This window comes from Prinia subflava, chromosome 11 (assembly GCF_021018805.1).
Source record: "Prinia subflava isolate CZ2003 ecotype Zambia chromosome 11, Cam_Psub_1.2, whole genome shotgun sequence".
Lineage (NCBI taxonomy): Eukaryota > Metazoa > Chordata > Aves > Passeriformes > Cisticolidae > Prinia > Prinia subflava.
In genome coordinates, this window is record NC_086257.1 from 15,995,482 (window position 1) to 16,014,018 (window position 18,537).

The window sequence follows — 18,537 nt, forward strand, 5'->3', positions numbered from 1 at the left end:
TAGGAAGAACATAAAACACAGGGCAAGGCTGAGACTGCTTTCCCCAGGTTACACTTTCCTGAGCAGCAGGCTGCACCCAGGCTGTTGTGGTGAGAAACAATCAGAGCATCCAGCCTGCAGGACTGATCTGAACTTTTTCTGAACCCTCTTACTCCCTGGGCTTCCACCAAGGCACCACGTCCCACGGGTCAGTCACACGCCAAGTGACAATAGTTTTCCCTCCCACGACTGGCATCACCACAGCTGGTGAGGGATGAATCTGCAGAAGAGAGAGTTTGGGCACTGGAGCCTGGCTCAGGCCTCCTCTGGTAAACAGAACTGGCAGGTCCACCAGCACATTTGGCCCAAGAGATGCTTTACAGACTTGTCTCCAGACGTCCGTGCCGAATTTCAGTTAATCCCCCTTTTATCAGCACAGGAATGTATTGCTTTTCACCAAACATAATCCTCTTTGCAATCATGTGCTCTGCCAAACTACAAACTTTTCTGCTCCCATCCTTCTTTCCTGGGAGAGGATTTGAGGCAATAATCCGGGCCTACTGATTTATTTTTCTAATGAGCAAGGGACAAATGAGCACAGTGCTGCAGAACACGTGCACACACGAACCTTGAAGCATTCCCTAGTTGTGACATGCTTTTGAGGGATGCCCTGAGCTGAAGGACTGAGGCTGAAAGCAATGACCTTCTCTCACAGTGGGCCACAGGGAGCCTGTGTCCTGATGAGGGCTGGCCATACTTCTTGTGTTTAGGGGCTGGAAGTCATTAATACCTGCCACACTTCCCATCGTACAAATAAAATAGCAATCTGTGCAGCCCAACACAAAAGAAAGACACCTCGGGTGTCTCTGCCCATTCAGATCTAAAAAGACAGCCCTGAGCATGTGTGGCTTCCTGGGACCTGAGGATGCTGAGAGCTGCCCAAGCTAGAGCAAGTCCTGAGTCTGGTTTGCACCACCCAGGGAGGAAAATATTTTTCCTGCTCTCATCCCTCAAAATGCTGAGAGGGTGGGAATGCTGAATCTGTGACCCACTCCTACTGTGGTACAAGCACGCCTTCCCACAGGAGCTGTTAACCTCATCTCCCTGCCCCACTTCCAGCCCTGCTGTGGGGAAGCTGGGACTTGGTGTGCACCCAGCGAAACATGTGCAAGTGGCTCCTCCATGGTACCAAGGGCACCTAAAGGCAAATTATAGAGCCTGCAGCTTCATTCTTTATAAAGGAAATAGGTTTAATGAGGAAGGAACCCATGGTGAGGAGGGGACCGGTCTCTTCTACCAATCCTACAGGAAATGGCCTTTAGCTGAGATGGGAGATTCAGATTAGGCATTAGAAAATTGTTTTTCAGTGTTAGGGTGGTCAGGCACTGGAACAGATTTCCTAGAGAGGTGATGGAGTCATGATCTGTGGAAATGCTTAAAAGGTGCCTGGATCTGGTGCTGGGTCACACGGTTTAGTGGCTACAGCGGTGGGGCTGGGTTGATGGATGGACCGGATGATCTTGGAGGTCTCCTCTACGGTTCTGTGCTTCCTTTCGTTCGCTCTCCGCAGCAAGGCCAGGCAGGGCCCGCAGCAGCGCCGGGCCCTGGGGGCTGTGCGGGCGGCGGGGCACCGGGCCGCCTGCAGCACCCGCAGGCCGGGAGCGCAAACGTGCCCGCCGCGGCGTGCGAGGTGGCGGATCAGAGCCCAGGGGCTGTTTCACCGAATTAGAGCGCAGGAGGGACGGAGAAGGCGGAGCCGCGCACACAGAGGGCCGGGCGGGGCTGCCCGCGAAAGGCGTTGACAGACGGGGAACGGGCGCCGCAGTGGAGCCCGGCGCGGCGGCGGAGCGGCTCCGGGTGGGTGAGCGCGCCGGCGGCACGGCAGCGGAAGGCCGGGGAGCGGGGAGGGACGGCCGGGAGGGAGGGAAGGAAGGAAGAGGGAAGGAAGGACGGAGGGAGGCGGCGCGGGAGGCACGGCGGCAGCGCAGGGGCCCTGGCGGCGCACGCGGCCCCGCCGCATGCGGCAGTGCCCGCTGACCTTGGGGGAGGCATGGCCCCGCCGCGGCCCCGCGCATCCCCCGCGTATCCCCCACGCATCCCCCACGCATCTCCCGCGCATCCCCCGCGTATCTCCCACGCATCCCCCGCGTATCCCCCGCTCATCCCGCGGCGGCCCGGGGCGGACGTGCCCGCGCCTGGCCCCGTATCGGCCGCGCCGCTTATCTGGCGGTCCGCAGCTGGCCGTGCTGGCGATACCGGGGCCGCCCAGCCCGGCGGGGCGGCTGCTCAAACGTGCTCGCTTTTTTCTCTTCTTTTTGCCTTATTTCTGAAAGATTGGGGCCTGGCTGGAGGGGCTCCGGCCAGCATCCCTGCCAGGTGCGATCCCTTTGTCCCTCCCTCCCTGCGTCTTCCCGGGTTTCTTTTAGCGGAGCCTCCACGTGCTCAGTCCACTCGTGCCCTGGTGGGAGCCTGCGGCCTCGGGCCGTCACTTGGGAAAGAAAGGCTTCTCGGATCTGTCGGGGTTTCATCTCCATGTGTTCTTGCCCTAAATAAACGGTGGAATAAGCAACGGCCACTATTAACCTTTGATCTCCAAACAAAACCTTGCAGGGCTCCCAGGTGTGGAGCTAATCCGTGTGCACCTGAACACCAGAGCCACTTCTCAGAAGCGCTGCTTGAGGGCATGCTCGGGTTGCTTGCTCCCAACCTCAGCACCTGTCTAGTCACTCGCTAAATTGCAAACCTTCTTCAAGAAGAAAAGGAGAAGTGAATTGTTACAATTTACCTTTCATGTATGTTTGCTGTTTACAGAGAATTTTTAATTTTAAAAGTTGCTGAAATGATTTTTGGAGAGATACTCTTAGCGATTTTCAGAGACTTGTTAAAACAGAAATTGCCTTCACAAAGTTTAGAGAACACAGCCACCTGCGAGGGATGTTCTTATTAGAAGTGTTTTGTCTGGGTTGGAGTTTGTGCTGCTTTGAATTATGGCGTTGTGCCACTTCTCTCTTCCAGCTGGACTCTTCCTGTCATTGAGACAGACCCCAGGAACCTTAGATATCTAGAGTCCATTGTCACAGTTGAGTGAATGCCTCTTGCCAGCACTCCCTGAATGGAGGTGTTCCCACCAATAATAAGACCCTTGCCTAAACTTAGCCATTGGAGACTCTATTCCTCGCTTATACACCTGTCACTATGCCCAAAATTGAACAGAAAGAGCTGATGTGTTCATTGGAGCTTATAATTGCCATGGGAACTTGCATTCAAGGTTTGTGTAGATTCTTGTAGTGACTTATGTGCACAGAAAATCCACAGGCAAGCAGTGCGCTGGTGGCAGTAACTGACCTCAGGTGTGTAATGTAGTGGCAGGGGAACAGCCTAACCTGCCGTGTTCCATTCTGAACTTCTAGGGCGTCAGTGAAGTTGGTTTGCGTTCGTCCAGAAGGCAATGGAACATGCCAGAGCAGCAATCTCTAACTTGGTAAGATACAGTACCCCAATGCTGTTTGTCTCTTGGTGGGCTGATGATACTGCAGAAAGGTTCGATAACATCTGTGTATGAGATTGTATAATATCCTTTTTATATTTTTTTCATGTAGTTTGTTACCCATTTGAGCATACATGGATTGTAGAATTGAGTACAGCTATCCTGTGCAACAGGTGGCTGTTTTGATGGAACTGTATCAAAGATAGTCAATGAGTTGTGAGCTATATTTATTCAAACAAATATCACTACTTATCAGTATTGGAGAAGATGATGAATCCAAAGCAGTGTTGGGTGCTGTGTGGGTGGTGAGCCAGATGTCAGTGGAAGTAGCTGGCCATGATAAGGAAGTATCTCAAGCGGTTCGGTGCCGGTGGGGTTATCATTAACTGCTGTCATGTTTTGGATCTCTGAGAGCTGGTAAGAAAGGGGGGCCAGGCCTTGAACAAAGTTGCAGAAGGAAGTGCTGCAGAGGAAGCCGTTCAAATGCTGGGACAATCAACATGTGTTCTATTGTTACTTGCGGGGTGGGAATTCAACCACAAGTCCAGCTTTTGAAAGCAACCTGTGCTTGAAACAAATGTGCAGGAGGAGATACTTCTGAACTTGTTCAGCCAAGCCTGCCGGTCCTAGAGAGTTTGGATTGTGAAACAACCTGAGGCTAGGACTGCAAGTGTGGTGGTTTGGTCTCTGAACAAGAGTGGAGGATATGTGGGGTTGGGACATGTCCTCTGTTAGGACATGCCTCAGGTGTGAGGGAGGCCAAGCTGTGGAGCAGCTGAGCTGGGAGAGTGTTAGGACAGACTGCAGTGTTGCCCTTTGGAAAGCATGAGCAGGCAGCCACTTCATTGTGGGTGTTGTGGGTCGGAGTGAAACTGCAGGTCTGAAATGACACTGGTTTCTTTTGCCTAAGCAGGCAGATATCTGGTCTCTTCTAGCTCTGACATGTACTTTTAGGGTGAACTGAGAACTATGGGTGAGCTGCTGAGGTTGTAACAGGGCTTGGGTGCTTCGTACCAGCAGCTTCTCCAGTACAGTGGAGAGTGCTGCTCCCAAAGCTATTCCTTTGGCCTTTTAGCCAGTCTCACTCCCCAGCACAACCATGGCTGCAAGCAATTTCAGTGTCTCTAATGGAAGCTGAGTGCTTCAGCCAGTGCCTGGCTATGCCTGGAATTGAGTTAATCTGAGCAGCTGCCTTGTGCACGGGCTGCTCTTTTGTGGGGGGCTGGGCTGTGCTTTGCATCTGTTTAGAAAATTTGGCTCCAGACTGGAGGCTCTGCATGGGCACTGGTAAAAGCAGTGCCAGTTGTAGGTGAGTGCAAGAGGTGTAGCCTCAGCTTTCATGTTACCTGAGGTAGCATAATACCCATGGGTCCACTCTCTTCAACCTAGCTGCTTTGTAATACCACCATATGTGTAATGGTGTAATTTAAGGGTAGGCTTAAGGCAGTTTAATATAAAATTATCCAGGTACTGGATGAGAGTATTTACATCAAAGTGGATGTAGCTCAAAGGCACAGCCATGGATGGTTGCTTTCCCTCTCTCTGTCTTCATCAAAGTGTAAATTGTACACATTCAAGTCCGATCTGTGCTCTGCTGATTAAGACCAGGAATTTCTGCTTGAATCAGCCTGGGCTCACGTGGGAAATGCCAGTGCCATTGGCTCCTTCATATCTGTATCAGACTCCAGGCTAGACTCAGATCCGTGTGGCTCCAAACTAGTGCAGGTAAAGGGAATCTAAACAGACTCTGGAGACCCTGAGTGGGTCTGAGTCTTAACTGTTTTTAAAGCATCCAGCTTGACTTAGTGACAGACCAAACGCTTGCTGCACTGGAGCAGCTGCAGATGGACCAGCAGTGTTTGGGTTGGAGCACAGGTGCAGCTGGCTGCAAGGACTGCAGGCTGGCATAGCCAGCTCTTCCATCACCACTGCCTTTCCCCACAGTTTGGTGGTGAGCCAACGTCGTACACACGCTTCAGCATTGCCCGGCAAACGGATGGAGACAACAGCCACGTGGAGATGAAGCTGGCTGCTGACGAGGAGGAAGGAGGGGAAATTGGGAGACCAGAGCACCTGCATGCCAGCATGCCTCCTCCACGGAGGAATGGCAAGAACCTCTGCTTCATAATCATAGCAGCTGTCATCCTCCTTGTGATTGGTAAGGAAGGGTGGGAGGCAACTGCATGAAGTGGAGTCCAGTACTGAATGTGATGCGAGGTTGTTAAATTTGAATCTGTATTGTTTTGGGAGATAATTTAACAACTGGGATCTAGGCCACAGCCTCTTGTCACGAAGTATGTCTAGTTCAGACTTCTGGTACATCACTGGCACAAAGAATTGTGGAGTTTAGCAGTGTAACTGTGACTTAGCTAAAGGGAAAACTGGTCCATGTCAAAGTTTTGGTTTTCCCTCCATTAACTCCTACTGCTTCTGTAGAGATGTGGGTCAACAGAGGAGTAAAGCCTTTGGTACTTGTCTCCTAAGGTTTTAACAATGCCATTGGCCTAAGTGAGCATTCTCCTTCCCAAGTCATGCTGGAGGGACTCTGCCAAGCACAAGATCAGATTTACAGTGCCCCTTAAAACATGCCAGCTCAGGCAAAATGTCAGGCTGCATATTTCTGCCTGTCCTTGGGTAAGCCAGCTCATCAAAAATGGTGAGAACAGAGATGCATCTTAAGGCTGAAGCTGTGTGGTGGGTCAGTCATCTTTCTGCAGCACAAAGAAATACCTGTTCTGTCCACAGGGTTTCTGATCGGCTACTTGAGTTATCGTGGACGAATGCAGAGGGTTAACAGGTGTCCAGATGGAAGTGGCAACTGCGAGATGACCCCTACTGCATCTTACTTCTCAGATGATGGAACAGAGGAAGAGGAGGCTCCCGGGCCACGTGTCTTATACTGGCCTGAACTCAGAGACATGTTGTCAGCTAAACTGTCAACTGCACGTCTTGAGGCCAACCTGAGGTAACAGTTCCAGAAAGTTCATCTAGAGCTTTGGGAGAGGCACAGCCTGTGAGCAGAACTTGAGCTCGTTTGGAGAATAAGGGCTTTATAGGTGATGCAGGGTGGTGTGTTTTAAACTCAGGCTTAAATGGCTTTGCAGGCTGCAGTGCAACCTGGTGCTGTAGCCTAAGCTGTGTGTACACCTGTTCCCTACAGGCAGAGAGAAGGTAGGAATTCCTTTGAAGCTGGCAAGGCTGAAGATGAGAACACTGCCAGCTACATTCATGAGCAGTTCACCAGCTTCCGCCTGGATGATGTGTGGAACGATGAGCACTACGTTAGGCTGCAGGACAAAGGCAGGTACGTTAACAAGGGGATGCACAGCTCGTCCATATGGCATGGATACCTGTAGTCTTGAGCAAACATGTAATACCTGCTTAAAATGATGTGAAAATTGTGAGCCAGTTACCAGTCTCCAAAGTCAGCCTCAATCCAGCCAAGCAATAACCGTTCCTGCCTCTTCTCAGGCTTTCGAAATCCAGAGGGTCTGGTAGCAGCACTCTGGATGTTTTCTGGGGCAGCTGTTTCTTCCAAGTATGCTTAGGAAGTGGAGAGAAAACAAACTTGAGTGAAAACTCAGCTGAAAGGCAGATTCCCTGTGTCTAAAGCTGCTAGCACAGGTGACTCTGTCTTGTCACTCAAACAAGGCTGCACACCTGGCAGTGCAGAGGCTCCTCCAGTAGCTCAGGAGGGTGTCAGCAGGCATTGTGTTGTCTGAAAGCTCACACCTTCATGTCTTACTTGCTCCTTCTTGTCAGGGGAAATGAGTTTGCTTAGCTTCTCTTAGGAGGTGACTGAGAGACTTGGAGGCAGAGATTCTTTCAGTTAATTGTCCTAGAAATCACCCTTCATTAATGTCTCTGACCAGCTCCAGAGATTTTTGCATGGAAGTAACTGGGATGAGTCTGCCTGTTTCAGGCTCTGTTGACTTGATCAGATTTAGAGCACAGACTGAATACAGTCAGTACTGACTCAGAATAGTGGGCTAGGCAAATTCCTGTGTGAAAGACTATAATGCTGTCTCTCTATGTTTAACAGTAGCAAGAATCAAGTGTTCGTTATAGGAGATCGTCCAGAAGAGTTGGAGAGTCCTGATGTATATGTGGCATACAGCAAGGATGGCACAGTTACTGTAAGTGACTCCAGGAGGATCCTGGGAATGTGTCTGAACACTTAAAAAATAAGTCCCTTTAAGATATGGAGTGTATAAAGCCCTTCCCAGTTAAGAGAGCTGGATGGGGTGGTCAGAGTGAGGAGAGGAATGGGCCCACATTTGCAGTAGTCTTACTGCAGCAAAATGCAGGGGTAACTTTAAACTTCCCTGCTGGAATCCAGACAGGAACCTTGGCAGAAGTGCTGCTCCAACAGGCATCTTGCACTGGATCAGTTTACACTGCCAAGCTTCAGCTCCCTAGTGTTAACAGGAGTCACTGTTACAGTGACTCTAGGCTGTTTCAGGTATCTTACTGACTTAGGACTGCTGCACTCATAACAAGTGTTTCTGCTGTAGGGCAAACCCATCTATGTGAACTATGGAGAGAAGGAGGATTTTCAGCAGATACGAAATATGCATGTTCCAATGGATGAATCTATAGTCATCTTCAGAGCTGGAAAAATAACCCTTGCTGAGAAGGTAAGCAGTGTCTGCCCCAAAGCCTGGCTAGACCTGGCAAAAGGAAGCTATGCTTCCTACTCTTGGAGGCACAGAGGTATGTCTTTCTTCAGGTCTGCAGAACTCCTGTGTGTAGGATTGTTCTGCAGGCCTGGTCTTGCTTGTTTGCACTAAGGCTGCATGTGCAGGTCTGGACACTGAGGCTGAGCAGAGCTTGTTACTGTTCCTGGTGCCATTCTTCTTGGCCTTGGGCAGTTTGCTGGAACAACCACTCTGGAGTGGTGGGGCTGGGAGGCAGCCTGGGAGCAGAGCTGGCTCATATCACTGGATACAGCCATAAGGCTGCTAGAAGCAGGACAGCCTTGCCTCCAGGACACCTCTTGCTGCTGTAGAGTTCCCTCTGTAGAGAACAGAACCAGATAGCCAAGCAGCCTAAGGGATCCAAGTGTTTCTCTTATGCAGGCTTGTTCCATATCTGACCCAGAGCTGCACTCAGATGGGTGCTCCTGGAAGGGCTGGGGCACAGGACCCTTTGCAGTTGGACCCTGCCTGTCTGCAGGCATCTGACACAGGCAGTGCCAGAAAGTGCTTCCAAAAATTGTGGTCACTGGTTCTCCAGTCCCATTCCCACTTTGCAAACTGGTGTCTAGCCTTGCCAAGAGTGTTTGTACCAGTGGCATACCCAAGCTGGGTTGTAGATGTGTCAAACAGGGACCTGGCTGGCCCACTGTGCCTCCATTTTCCATGTGAAGATAAGCCTCCAATGGCTGCTTGTCTTGACTAACCTCATCTTGGGAAGACAGATGGAGCATAATCAACATTAAATAATATTAAATTCTAAGCTGCTCCAAGGAGCAAGTATGAGCTGAAAGAATCATAGATTGAGACACTGCAGTGTGTCCTAACTGATCAGAAAAATGTTAGACACAGTTTGCCTGGAGTAGGGCTCAGCTGCCAGGATTTACCTGCCTTGTGTATCTGTCAGGTAGCTGTTGGGCACAGAGAAGCACAACCCTTTACACCATTACCCCCTGTTCTTGCCTGGACTCCCCTTGCTTGCAGTGAAGATGTGCAGTTAATGTTTCTCTTTGCTGCAGGTTGCAAATGCCAGAAAGGAAGGAGCAATTGGTGCCCTTATGTTCCTGGGCCCCTCAAATAACAAGAAGGCGGATTCATGTGTCCCCTTTGGACATGTGAGTATGTAACTGGTTCCCCTGTTTGTTCCTGAGAACCTCTCTGGCTGTGGGCTGCAGCCTGGGGCAGTTCTGCAGGCCTCTGGCTCAGCAGTGCCCTTGTGCAGATGAAAACTGTTGGAATCTGGTGAGACTTGAGAACTCCTCTTGCTTTTCACAGGCCCACCTTGGAACTGGAGACCCTTTCACCCCAGGCTTCCCTTCTTTCAACCACACCCAGTTCCCACCAGTGGAATCTTCTGGACTACCTCGCATTCCTGTTCAAACTATCTCTAGAGACGCAGCAGCCAAACTGTTTGGGTAAGTGTTTGTCCTGTCCTGCAGGCTGAGGTGCTGTGGCCTCTTGCAGGAGTGAGGATGGTGTGAGGTGCTGTGAGACAGAGCTCTCTGCTGCTCTCTGGCGTGTGTGGCAGGGAGCGTGTTCTGGAGCTGGCTGAAGAAGAGTCACTTCTGTCCATGTCTCATGTCTTAAAGATTGAACTTATTCTACTGTTGGGTTCCTCTGGGTCTCTGCATTCTACCCCTCCCTGCACAATTTGTGGTACAGAATTGTAAACTCTCTCTGGGCGGGCCCTGAACAAAGTTGCACCTGCAGTTGCAAGTGTGCATTTTTCACACAATAGCTAAATGAGGTCAGAGCTGGATAGTGAGTTCAAAGGCTCTTCCTTTTTCTCGCAGAAAAATGGATGGAGTAAAATGCCGTGAGGACTGGACAGCTGGTATCATGGGATGTAAGGTGACAGTGAGCAGCACCAGCAAGGTGACAGTGAAACTGACTGTGAACAACGTTATGGTGGATAGGAAGATTCTGAACATCTTTGGTGTTATCAAGGGATTTGAAGAACCAGGTAACAGCAGCTGCATTGTGGCTGAGTCTTGAAAGGAACCCTTCCCCTTCTGTGGTCATTAGAATGTGACAGCTGCCCCCAGACAGACACCAGTTCTTCCTCAGCAGAACCGAGGCCTTCCCCTGAGGATCAAAGAGAAATCTGAACCGTGCTGCCAGGGAAAGGCCAAACGAAAGCACTCGGTGTGCCAGATTCAGGGATCAGACTGCAGACTCTCCTAGTACAGAGGCTGAAAGCTGCTCTTCTCATAAATGGTGTTTGCAACCTAAAGCTTGCAGCTCAGCTCTTGCTCTTGTCTCCTTTACAGATCGATACGTTGTGCTGGGGGCCCAGAGAGACTCCTGGGGGCCAGGAGCAGCCAAGGCTGGTGTTGGCACTGCCATCCTGTTGGAGCTTGCCCGTGTGATCTCGGACATGGTGAAAAACGGTAAATGTGAACAAAAGCACAAGGGGGGGATGTGATGCAGGTCTAGCTCTCTGTGTGTTAACTCTGGAGAGCCCAGTTGCAAAGCACTCCTTTAGAAGGTGTAGGAAATCTGGCAAAGCTTCCTGAGAAGCTGTTACTTGTCCAACACAACTTGTCTGCAATGAGCATTCATTTCCAAGGAACTGCCTGCCTGTATCTGGTATGGCTCAAATGCAAGAATGTCCTTGGATAACACAGGATGCAAACCTTAAACTTGAGCTGTCTGTTGGACAGCCAGGCCCAAAGTGGGAGAACTCCGAAGTGTCTGGAGCAGTGGGGGCTGCATGGTGGCAACTAGTGTGAGAACACTTGTCTCCAGGGTTAATTTTGGGCTCAGGCAGCTAAACAAAGCAGAGTGGAAATGCAGACAGCATTGTTCTCCTGCACAGTCCTGCAGCGTGTGGGGGCAGGGTGCAGTGTCTGTGCAACGTGCACATTTCTCTGCAGCAGCAGAGCTGTCTGAGGAGCGGGCAATCCATCATCCCGGGCCCGCAGTGCTAATCTGCATCTCCGTGGGGGAAGGGCAGACAGCTCAGTCTCTGTCTCTCCCTACAGGTGACTACAGACCACGGCGCAGCATTATCTTTGCCAGCTGGAGTGCGGGAGAGTTTGGAGCTGTGGGTGCTACCGAGTGGCTGGAGGTATTGGTTATTTAATGGAGTTCTGCAGGATGGCTCTGCAGTTGTTCCTGTGGGTTAAACATCCTGCTGTTGGACTGCTACTGCTCATTATTAAAATACTTGTTTTGTTCTAGGGGTACTCCACCACGCTGCATGCCAAAGCCTTCACTTACATCAACTTGGATACTGCAGTCCTGGGTAACCTGCTACTCTTTTGAGTTCCTTGAAATTGGGTGGGACTAGAACAGCCTGAACAGACATCCCTTAACCTCTAGGAATGGCAGCTGTGCCAGAGGTGGCTGGTGAATGTTTGGCTGAAGAGTGGCATGACTCCATTTGTTCTCCTGCTGTCATTGCAGCTGGGAGGCTGATACAGCCTCAGCCATGAGGAGTGAGAGGAGTGAGCTCTGCTCAATCCCAGTAGACTGTCCTGTGTCTGTTGAAGGTCCTTTGGCAACTGTAGCTGTAGATCAGGGGTGGGCAGCTCTGGCAGTAGTGGTTGATGGTGCCAGTATGTCAAATACCCTTTCACTTTCTGCAGGCTCCAGACATGTGAAGATTTCTGCTAGCCCACTGCTGTACTCACTGCTGGAGGCAACTATGAAGAAGGTGAGTTGAAGGGCCTGGGTCTGATCAAGGTGACTGTGGTTTTAAGGAGGAACTGAAAGCAGCCAAAGCTGTGCTGGGTCTCTCTGCCCACTTGACACCTTTCTCTGAGGAGAAAGACCCATTTAGGAGAAAAACCTGGGATATTCTGAAGGACCCTGTCTGAAATCAGCTGGGCTCTGGGAACTGCAGTTCACACATGCAGAATCTAAAATCAGCAAACACCACAGTTCAGTGGCAGATGTGCCAGTGTGGAGAAAGGTCAGGGGAGCACACTTGACTCTGGCATGTACACAGCAGTGTAAGCTCCGGGATGGACCTGGAAGCCCAAGCAGAGGTCAGAACAAGTGCAGTGACTGTTATCTCTGTGCAGGTAAAGGACCCCACACAGGATTCGTACTACCTGGATAGCAAAGTTGGTTCTGACTGGATAAAGAGAGTGTAAGTATTGCCATCCATCTCTCTGGGAAAGCAGATCTCCATAAAGGAGCAAACAGTATGGATTCTGCTGGAGTGTCATAGTGCTCTCTGTGGGGCTCTACCTTCTGACGTGGGGTCAGGCAGGTGTGAACAGTGCAGCACCCACTGTGCTGCCCCAAGCTGGCTGAGGCAGCCCCAGCACCTTCCTGCAGGACAGGAACAGCCTTGTACCAAGTCCAGTGGCAGGGAATGGACAAGTAGGACCAGGGATTTGGTTGGGACTCCTTCAGTCTTGTCTAGGGTTCTGTTGGCTCAGAGCTTCAATTTTAGAGCTTGTAGCTGTTCTCCTGGGCTGCCCAAACCAGTTGGTAACTACTCAGTGCTTATCTTCTGCAGCATTCCCCTTGATCTGGATAATGCAGCGTTCCCTTTTCTGGCCTACTCAGGAATCCCAGTGGTTTCCTTTGGTTTCTACGATGTAAGTAATGCATGCTTGCCTGGTGTGCTCATTCCCTGCAGAGTGCTGTAAGGATATCTGCTCTCCAGGATGGCAGAGCAGAAGGTGCTGTCCAAGATCAATGTCCTTGCAAGAGCCTCTCAGAGGGAGGAGGTGCAGCCTCTGCATGTGGTAGCTGTGGCAGTACTTGCTGTCAAGACTGCCCCTGGGACAAGGCTGGCCTACAGTCTCTGTTCCAAAGTACTGAGTACTTGCAAGGTTTTGGGGAGAGGGGTCACATGCTTTTCTGGAGGCTCAGAGGTCAATGAATCAGAAGGTAAAAGCAATAGAAAGATGTCAAGCAGTTGCTGCATCAGTGAAAGACTGTTCTACAGCCTGTGGTCAGCAAGCAGAGGGCATTGTGGAAACTATCATTGCCCAGAGCAAGTACTCACCTCAAATTGTTCTGGTCTGCTGCTACAGCTTGGGGGTAACATCAGCCCAACATCCTGCCCTGTTACTGCTGGTGTGCAGGGGGGAACCTTAGTGATAGCAGCTCTCTCTCAGGAATGCTTGGGGTTTGTTAGTGTCAGACTTGTTTCACAAAAACACTTGAGTTATCCTGACTGGAAGGGTTGAAGGGTGCTGCAAGCACATACCAGAGCAGGTGGTGAGATTTGCCCACCTGCACTTCTGCAGTGAACTCTGAGGGGATAAAGGTCTGTACGCCTTTGGGTCTAAATAACAAGCAGAACATCCTGCTGGTCACTGGAAGCTGTCAGGGATGACATATAAGAGCTGCATTCCCTTCCCAGTGCTTTGGAGTTCTGCCACTTGAGTCTTTGCTCCTTAGCAGCACAGGGAGATTTGATGTGGTGGAGATAACAAGTAACTTGTGGTGGGGGATGAAAAAAGTCTAACTGGAAAATCATTCTTGGCTAACTTCAATACCTTCCATCCCGCAGAAAGATGATGAATATTCCTTTTTGGGCACTACTGAGGACACTTTGGCTAACCTGAAAGAGAAGACTGGCATGTTGTATCCTCTCATGCGTACGGCTGCAGAAGTTGCTGGACAAATGGCTCTCAGGCTGACCCATGACCATGAGCTCTTCCTGGACTTTGATAGATACAGTGAGGAATTGCTGTCATTCCAGGAGAAGCTTTGGCACTTCGATTCCAATGTGAAGGTTAGAAGGACTCTGATTTCACTAAATCCCTGATGATCGTGGGACCATGTGCTAATAAGGCCCCATGCCAGTGGATAGAGCAGGATGGACACGTTTCCCTTTTAGACATAAAAGGGTAGCAAAGTGTGACCAGAATCGATGTTCGTGTGGAGCAGTGCAGGCAGAGCAGCTGTGGCAGACACATTTAGCTGATCTGGATGTCGTGAGCTCTTGAGGAAATGGATTTGAATCAGTTTCTTCTCTGGGTATCATTCACAGTGTAGTGCAGCTCTGCATCTCATTTAAACCTCTGCTGAAAATCGACAAACTGTGGGTAGGGAGTGACCTCAGAAGAGCCTGCCAGGAACTTGTTCTGCTACTTGGCTAAACTGTCAAAAAAACCCCCCAAAAACCCCAACACTTTATTTTGGTAAGAGAGCAGCAAAAGAAGAAAATCAGGTTTGCTAACAGCTCCTCCCTTGCAGGCACTGGGGCTGACCTTGAACTGGCTGTATTTTGCCCGTGGAGACTTCCAGCGAGCTGCAGATGCACTGAGAAGAGACATCGCAAACAGCGACAGGGAAAACAGGATTGTCCGCAGAGCCCTGAATGACAGGATGATGAAGGTGGGTACCTTCAACTGGTTTTTCTTCCTTCACAAAGGAAGAGAGTGCTGGCTGGGATGGGCCTTTCCCTAAGGGGCCACAGGCACTGTGCAGACTGGTGTCTCTTCCAGTTGCTTAGCGGCAACATGATGGCTTGCTCACGAGACAGGGTCTGGCCCTTGCAGAGCTGCTGTGGGAAAGGGCTGAGTGGGGATCAGAGGTTGGCAGCTTGTGTTGGGGCAGATAAGGAAAGAAAAACCTGGGAGGCAAGAGTATAACCCTAAATTTGCACCTCTGCTCAGGTGGAATACGACTTCCTCTCCCCATACCTCTCACCAAAAGATGCTCCCTTCCGCCACATCTTCTTTGGCAAAGGCAGCCACACCCTGGGCAGTCTGCTGGAGAACCTGGAGCAGCTGGCAGCCAACAAGAGCAGTGTGGATGTGAATGAGCTGAAGGAGCAGCTGGCCCTGGCGACCTGGACCATTAAAGGAGCTGCCAATGCCTTAGTGGGTGATATCTGGAATACAGACAACGAAATCTAGATACAGCAAACACCTGGATTACCCATCTAAGGTACAGGAGAGCTGTGTGCTCTCATGGGGAGCACAGTTTTCCTTCCTGGCCCCAGCCCCAGCAGAGGGCCTTGCTGTGTAGATCTAGTTCCACCTGTAGCAACACACACAAACTCCCTGTACCTCAGATTAGGCATTGGCATGATTTTTAAATGGCAGCTTCTTGCAGACTTCCAGTACCTTATATATTGTGAAACTTAACCAAAACCCCCTGAATCCTAAGTGAAACCCACTCCCTAACATGGCATTACTTTCCTGTAGATATTCTGGCAACAAAACATTTTTGACCAAAGTTGAGCATAAAATTTAAATCTCACCTTGACAAATTCACAGGAGGCAGTTTTAAAGCAGTCCTAAGATTACCATGAAGTCTCTTCTGACCAGGCTCCTACCTAACCACAGTCCAAACCGGTCATGTACAGCTGCTTATGGGGTTTTCTGCCTCCACTGTACTTAAAAACTAAGAGCTCAGGTGTTTTCTGAACTGGTACCTTGAGTGGGGAGGTATCTCATCTATTCAGGATTTTAATTGTTGGCCACCTAAACCTAGTGACAAAACAGGGAATGGATTCCTCTGAGCACTTGTAATGAGGATCCCTTCTCTGGCAGGAAGCTGCAGAGAGCTGCAGTTCAAAAATTGAACAATGTAGTAATAGCCCACAAGTGCTGGATTATCGGCAAGCTCCGAAGTGCCCAGCCTGCCTTTACTCAACAGCAGGTCCCAGTGACATCTTGCAGGCTTGCTTCTGCCAAGGCAGGTATCAATACCCACAGAAAATGACCCAAAGATTATCCAAAGTCCCCTTGATATCCTCAGCTGGCACCTCAGCTAGTCCTGCAGCACTGAGAAATGGCTTTAGACTGGCACTTCAGACCTTGCTGCTCAGGGGCCTTGTGTGAAATCAGTCTCTTGCTGGCCAAACCCTGTTTGACTGATGTCATTTTGCAGGTTGGCTCTTGTTTGGCACTGAGATATTTATTTCTTTATTTATTTATCAGTGACAGTGTTCACTATAAATGGTATGTTTTTTTATAGAAGATAATTATCGGAAGCAGTGCCTTCCATAATTATGACAGTTATACTGTCGTTTTTGAATAAAGCAGCATCTGCTATTACAATCAAACATGATACTGGAACTTTGCATTTAAAATAATCAAAACAAGCCCCTCAAAAAGTTTTGGAAAACTAGCAATTAAGCTTTCTGTGGCGAAAACACCCCTCTGGAAGAAACTGGCAATCCTGGTAGTGAGTCTCCAGGTTGCACTCCAAAATAATCCTCGAAATGCTGAAAATTCCAATACTAGAAATTTGTCTTCCTTGCAGGGTCTGTGCCCCTCTGAGGGCTTCAGACTTCTTCCTGCTCCCCTTTGTGTGCTCTCACAGGGAGCACAGCTTCCTTCCTGGCCCTGGTCCCAGCAGAGGGCCTTGCTGTGTAGCCTTAGTTCCACCTGTGGCAACACACACAAACTCCCTGTACCTCAGATTAGGCATTGGCACGATTTTTAAATGGCAGCTTCCTGCAAACTTCCAGTACCTTATGTATCATGAAACCTAACTGACATTATCGGGGGCAGTGTCTCCCATAATGTGTAAAGAACAAGGTAGTTTTTGCCTACCACAGTGTTATATCGGAGGCAGTGACCTCCATATGTTGCACTATGGGTGTACGTAATTATCGGGGACAGTGTTTCCCATAATTGTTCTATGCTTATCACGCAATGTCACCTGCGAAGCTTGATGGTTAGTATCTAACATGGATTAATTTCCTGCAGTTCTATTTCTTCACTCTCCTGTGGTGATGCAGATACAAACTTCAGTCTGTTATGTACATCTTTACTCTTCCTCCTCCATAGGCTGAACTGTTTCCAATAGCTGTGCTGTCTTGAATTGGCTTCCTGCCTCCAGTCACGGGAGCGGTGCTTGAGTGTTTAGTGGAAACTAGGCTAGTTAGACTGTGTGCTCTGTGGTGTAGTAAACTTTATTGAAATCAGTTACAAAGACCTGAGGAGTTAAAGGTGAATGTAGGACTTGGGGCTGACAGCTGTCCAGAGGGCTCTGGTCACTGCTCAGGATGGGTGCATGTAACACTTTGAGAGGCTGGTCTGCTGTGGCACTAGGAGAGTGCTGCTTTGTGTGCATGGGCTGCTCACTCTCCAGTTTTTGCTGGAAATTGCAATCTTGCCCCCTTGGGTGTTGCATGGAGGGAGGAAAACCAGTGGCACCTTTCTAATGGGGCTGCTGTGCTGTGTGACCCAAAGCTCAGCATTGCTGATGTGTGGCACCTGCTAAACTGCGCTGCCTGTGCCCAGTGGCTGTAACGAGCCCTGTGCTTTGCAGTTTGATCTGGCATTTAAACCTGACCTGCAGCTTAGTTTTAACCTAAACTCTGCAGTTTGATCTGGCATTTAAACCTAACCTGAGCGAGTGACCTGAGCCCCAGTAGTAATCCTTGAGGGAAAGAACACTGTTCAGCCAGAGCTTCACAAGGAGTGGGCAGGGACTGGCCCCCAGCCTGGTTACTGAGCTCAGTGCTCACCAGCTTGGAGGGCTGGATTTTCATGAGTCTCTAGAAACCTGATGCCCATGCTTGTGCAACTTGTTGCTCTTCCTTAACTTCTCTTAACTCTTTAACTTCCTACAGCCCTGTCTGTGTTAGTTTTTCCTATGACGTTTCTCTGGATGGCATCTAAGAGCTGCTGTCTAGGAGTCCTCACTGTGGCATTTGCATGCATCTTGATGTTAGATTTAATCTTGTGCTTTACAGCCAGCAGAGAGAGACAAAAGACAAAGCTTGTCTCTTGGCTAGGCAGCACAGCTGTGACTACTGGGATGTTGGGATGCCTTGCTCAGTGCTGGCATCTGACTGCTGTGGGGTGCTAAACTGTTTCTGGATTATCTGCTGTTTGCTGGAATAAAGTGGTTTTGAAGCTAGAACACTCAGCTTCTCTTGTGGAGTTCTGGATTACCTGCTGTCTGCTTTAATAAAGATTTTGAAGCTTGAACGCTCACCTTCTCTTGTGACTTCTTGCAAAGCCACGATGCTGTTGTGGCACTGTGGCCGTGGGTGAGCTTGGGCAGCTGGAGGGAGCCTGTTGTCCTGTTTCCATCGGGGCTGGTTTGTAGCAGCTCCAGTACCACTGGGTGACATGCAGTAGCAAATCTGAACTTCACAGCGCTGCTCAGCTGAGTCCTGCCTGAGCACCGACAAGTGGAGTAAGGACTCTGGTAATGAGGTGGAGGAGCACAACTGTACACAAGATCTCCCTCTCCTTTCATGTCCTACTTCCTGCCTCTCCATCACAGCAGTGACTCTGAAAAGCCTGCGATGTACGGGTGAATGATGGGAGAAGGGTGAAATGAGTTTCCTCCTGCCTTGCAGCTCTCTTGTTGGGAAGGTGGCTGGACGGGCCTGTAGGTGGCTGTGTCCCAGGAAGTCAGCACTTGCTCTTGCCTTGTCCCTGCTCCTCATCATCCTGGAGGTCCCGTGGGCCAAGGCAGAGATGCAGATGTGCATAA

The 18,537-nt window shown here is 50.0% G+C and overlaps 1 protein-coding gene across 1 annotated transcript; it reads left to right on the forward strand.

Moving 5' to 3' along the window:
• The first annotated feature begins 1,342 nt into the window (after positions 1–1,342).
• TFRC (transferrin receptor) lies at positions 1,343–18,016 on the forward strand. Its single transcript, XM_063408040.1, has 19 exons — positions 1,343–1,836; positions 3,390–3,460; positions 5,411–5,624; positions 6,212–6,431; positions 6,627–6,770; positions 7,509–7,602; positions 7,981–8,103; positions 9,180–9,275; positions 9,436–9,575; positions 9,954–10,123; positions 10,431–10,550; positions 11,145–11,230; positions 11,344–11,407; positions 11,751–11,818; positions 12,189–12,256; positions 12,632–12,713; positions 13,637–13,861; positions 14,326–14,466; positions 14,748–18,016. The coding sequence occupies exons 2-19, from the start codon at positions 3,428–3,430 to the stop codon at positions 14,988–14,990; spliced, it is 2,331 nt and encodes a 776-aa protein (XP_063264110.1). The 5' UTR covers positions 1,343–1,836; positions 3,390–3,427; the 3' UTR covers positions 14,991–18,016.
• The last annotated feature ends 521 nt before the right edge of the window (positions 18,017–18,537 follow it).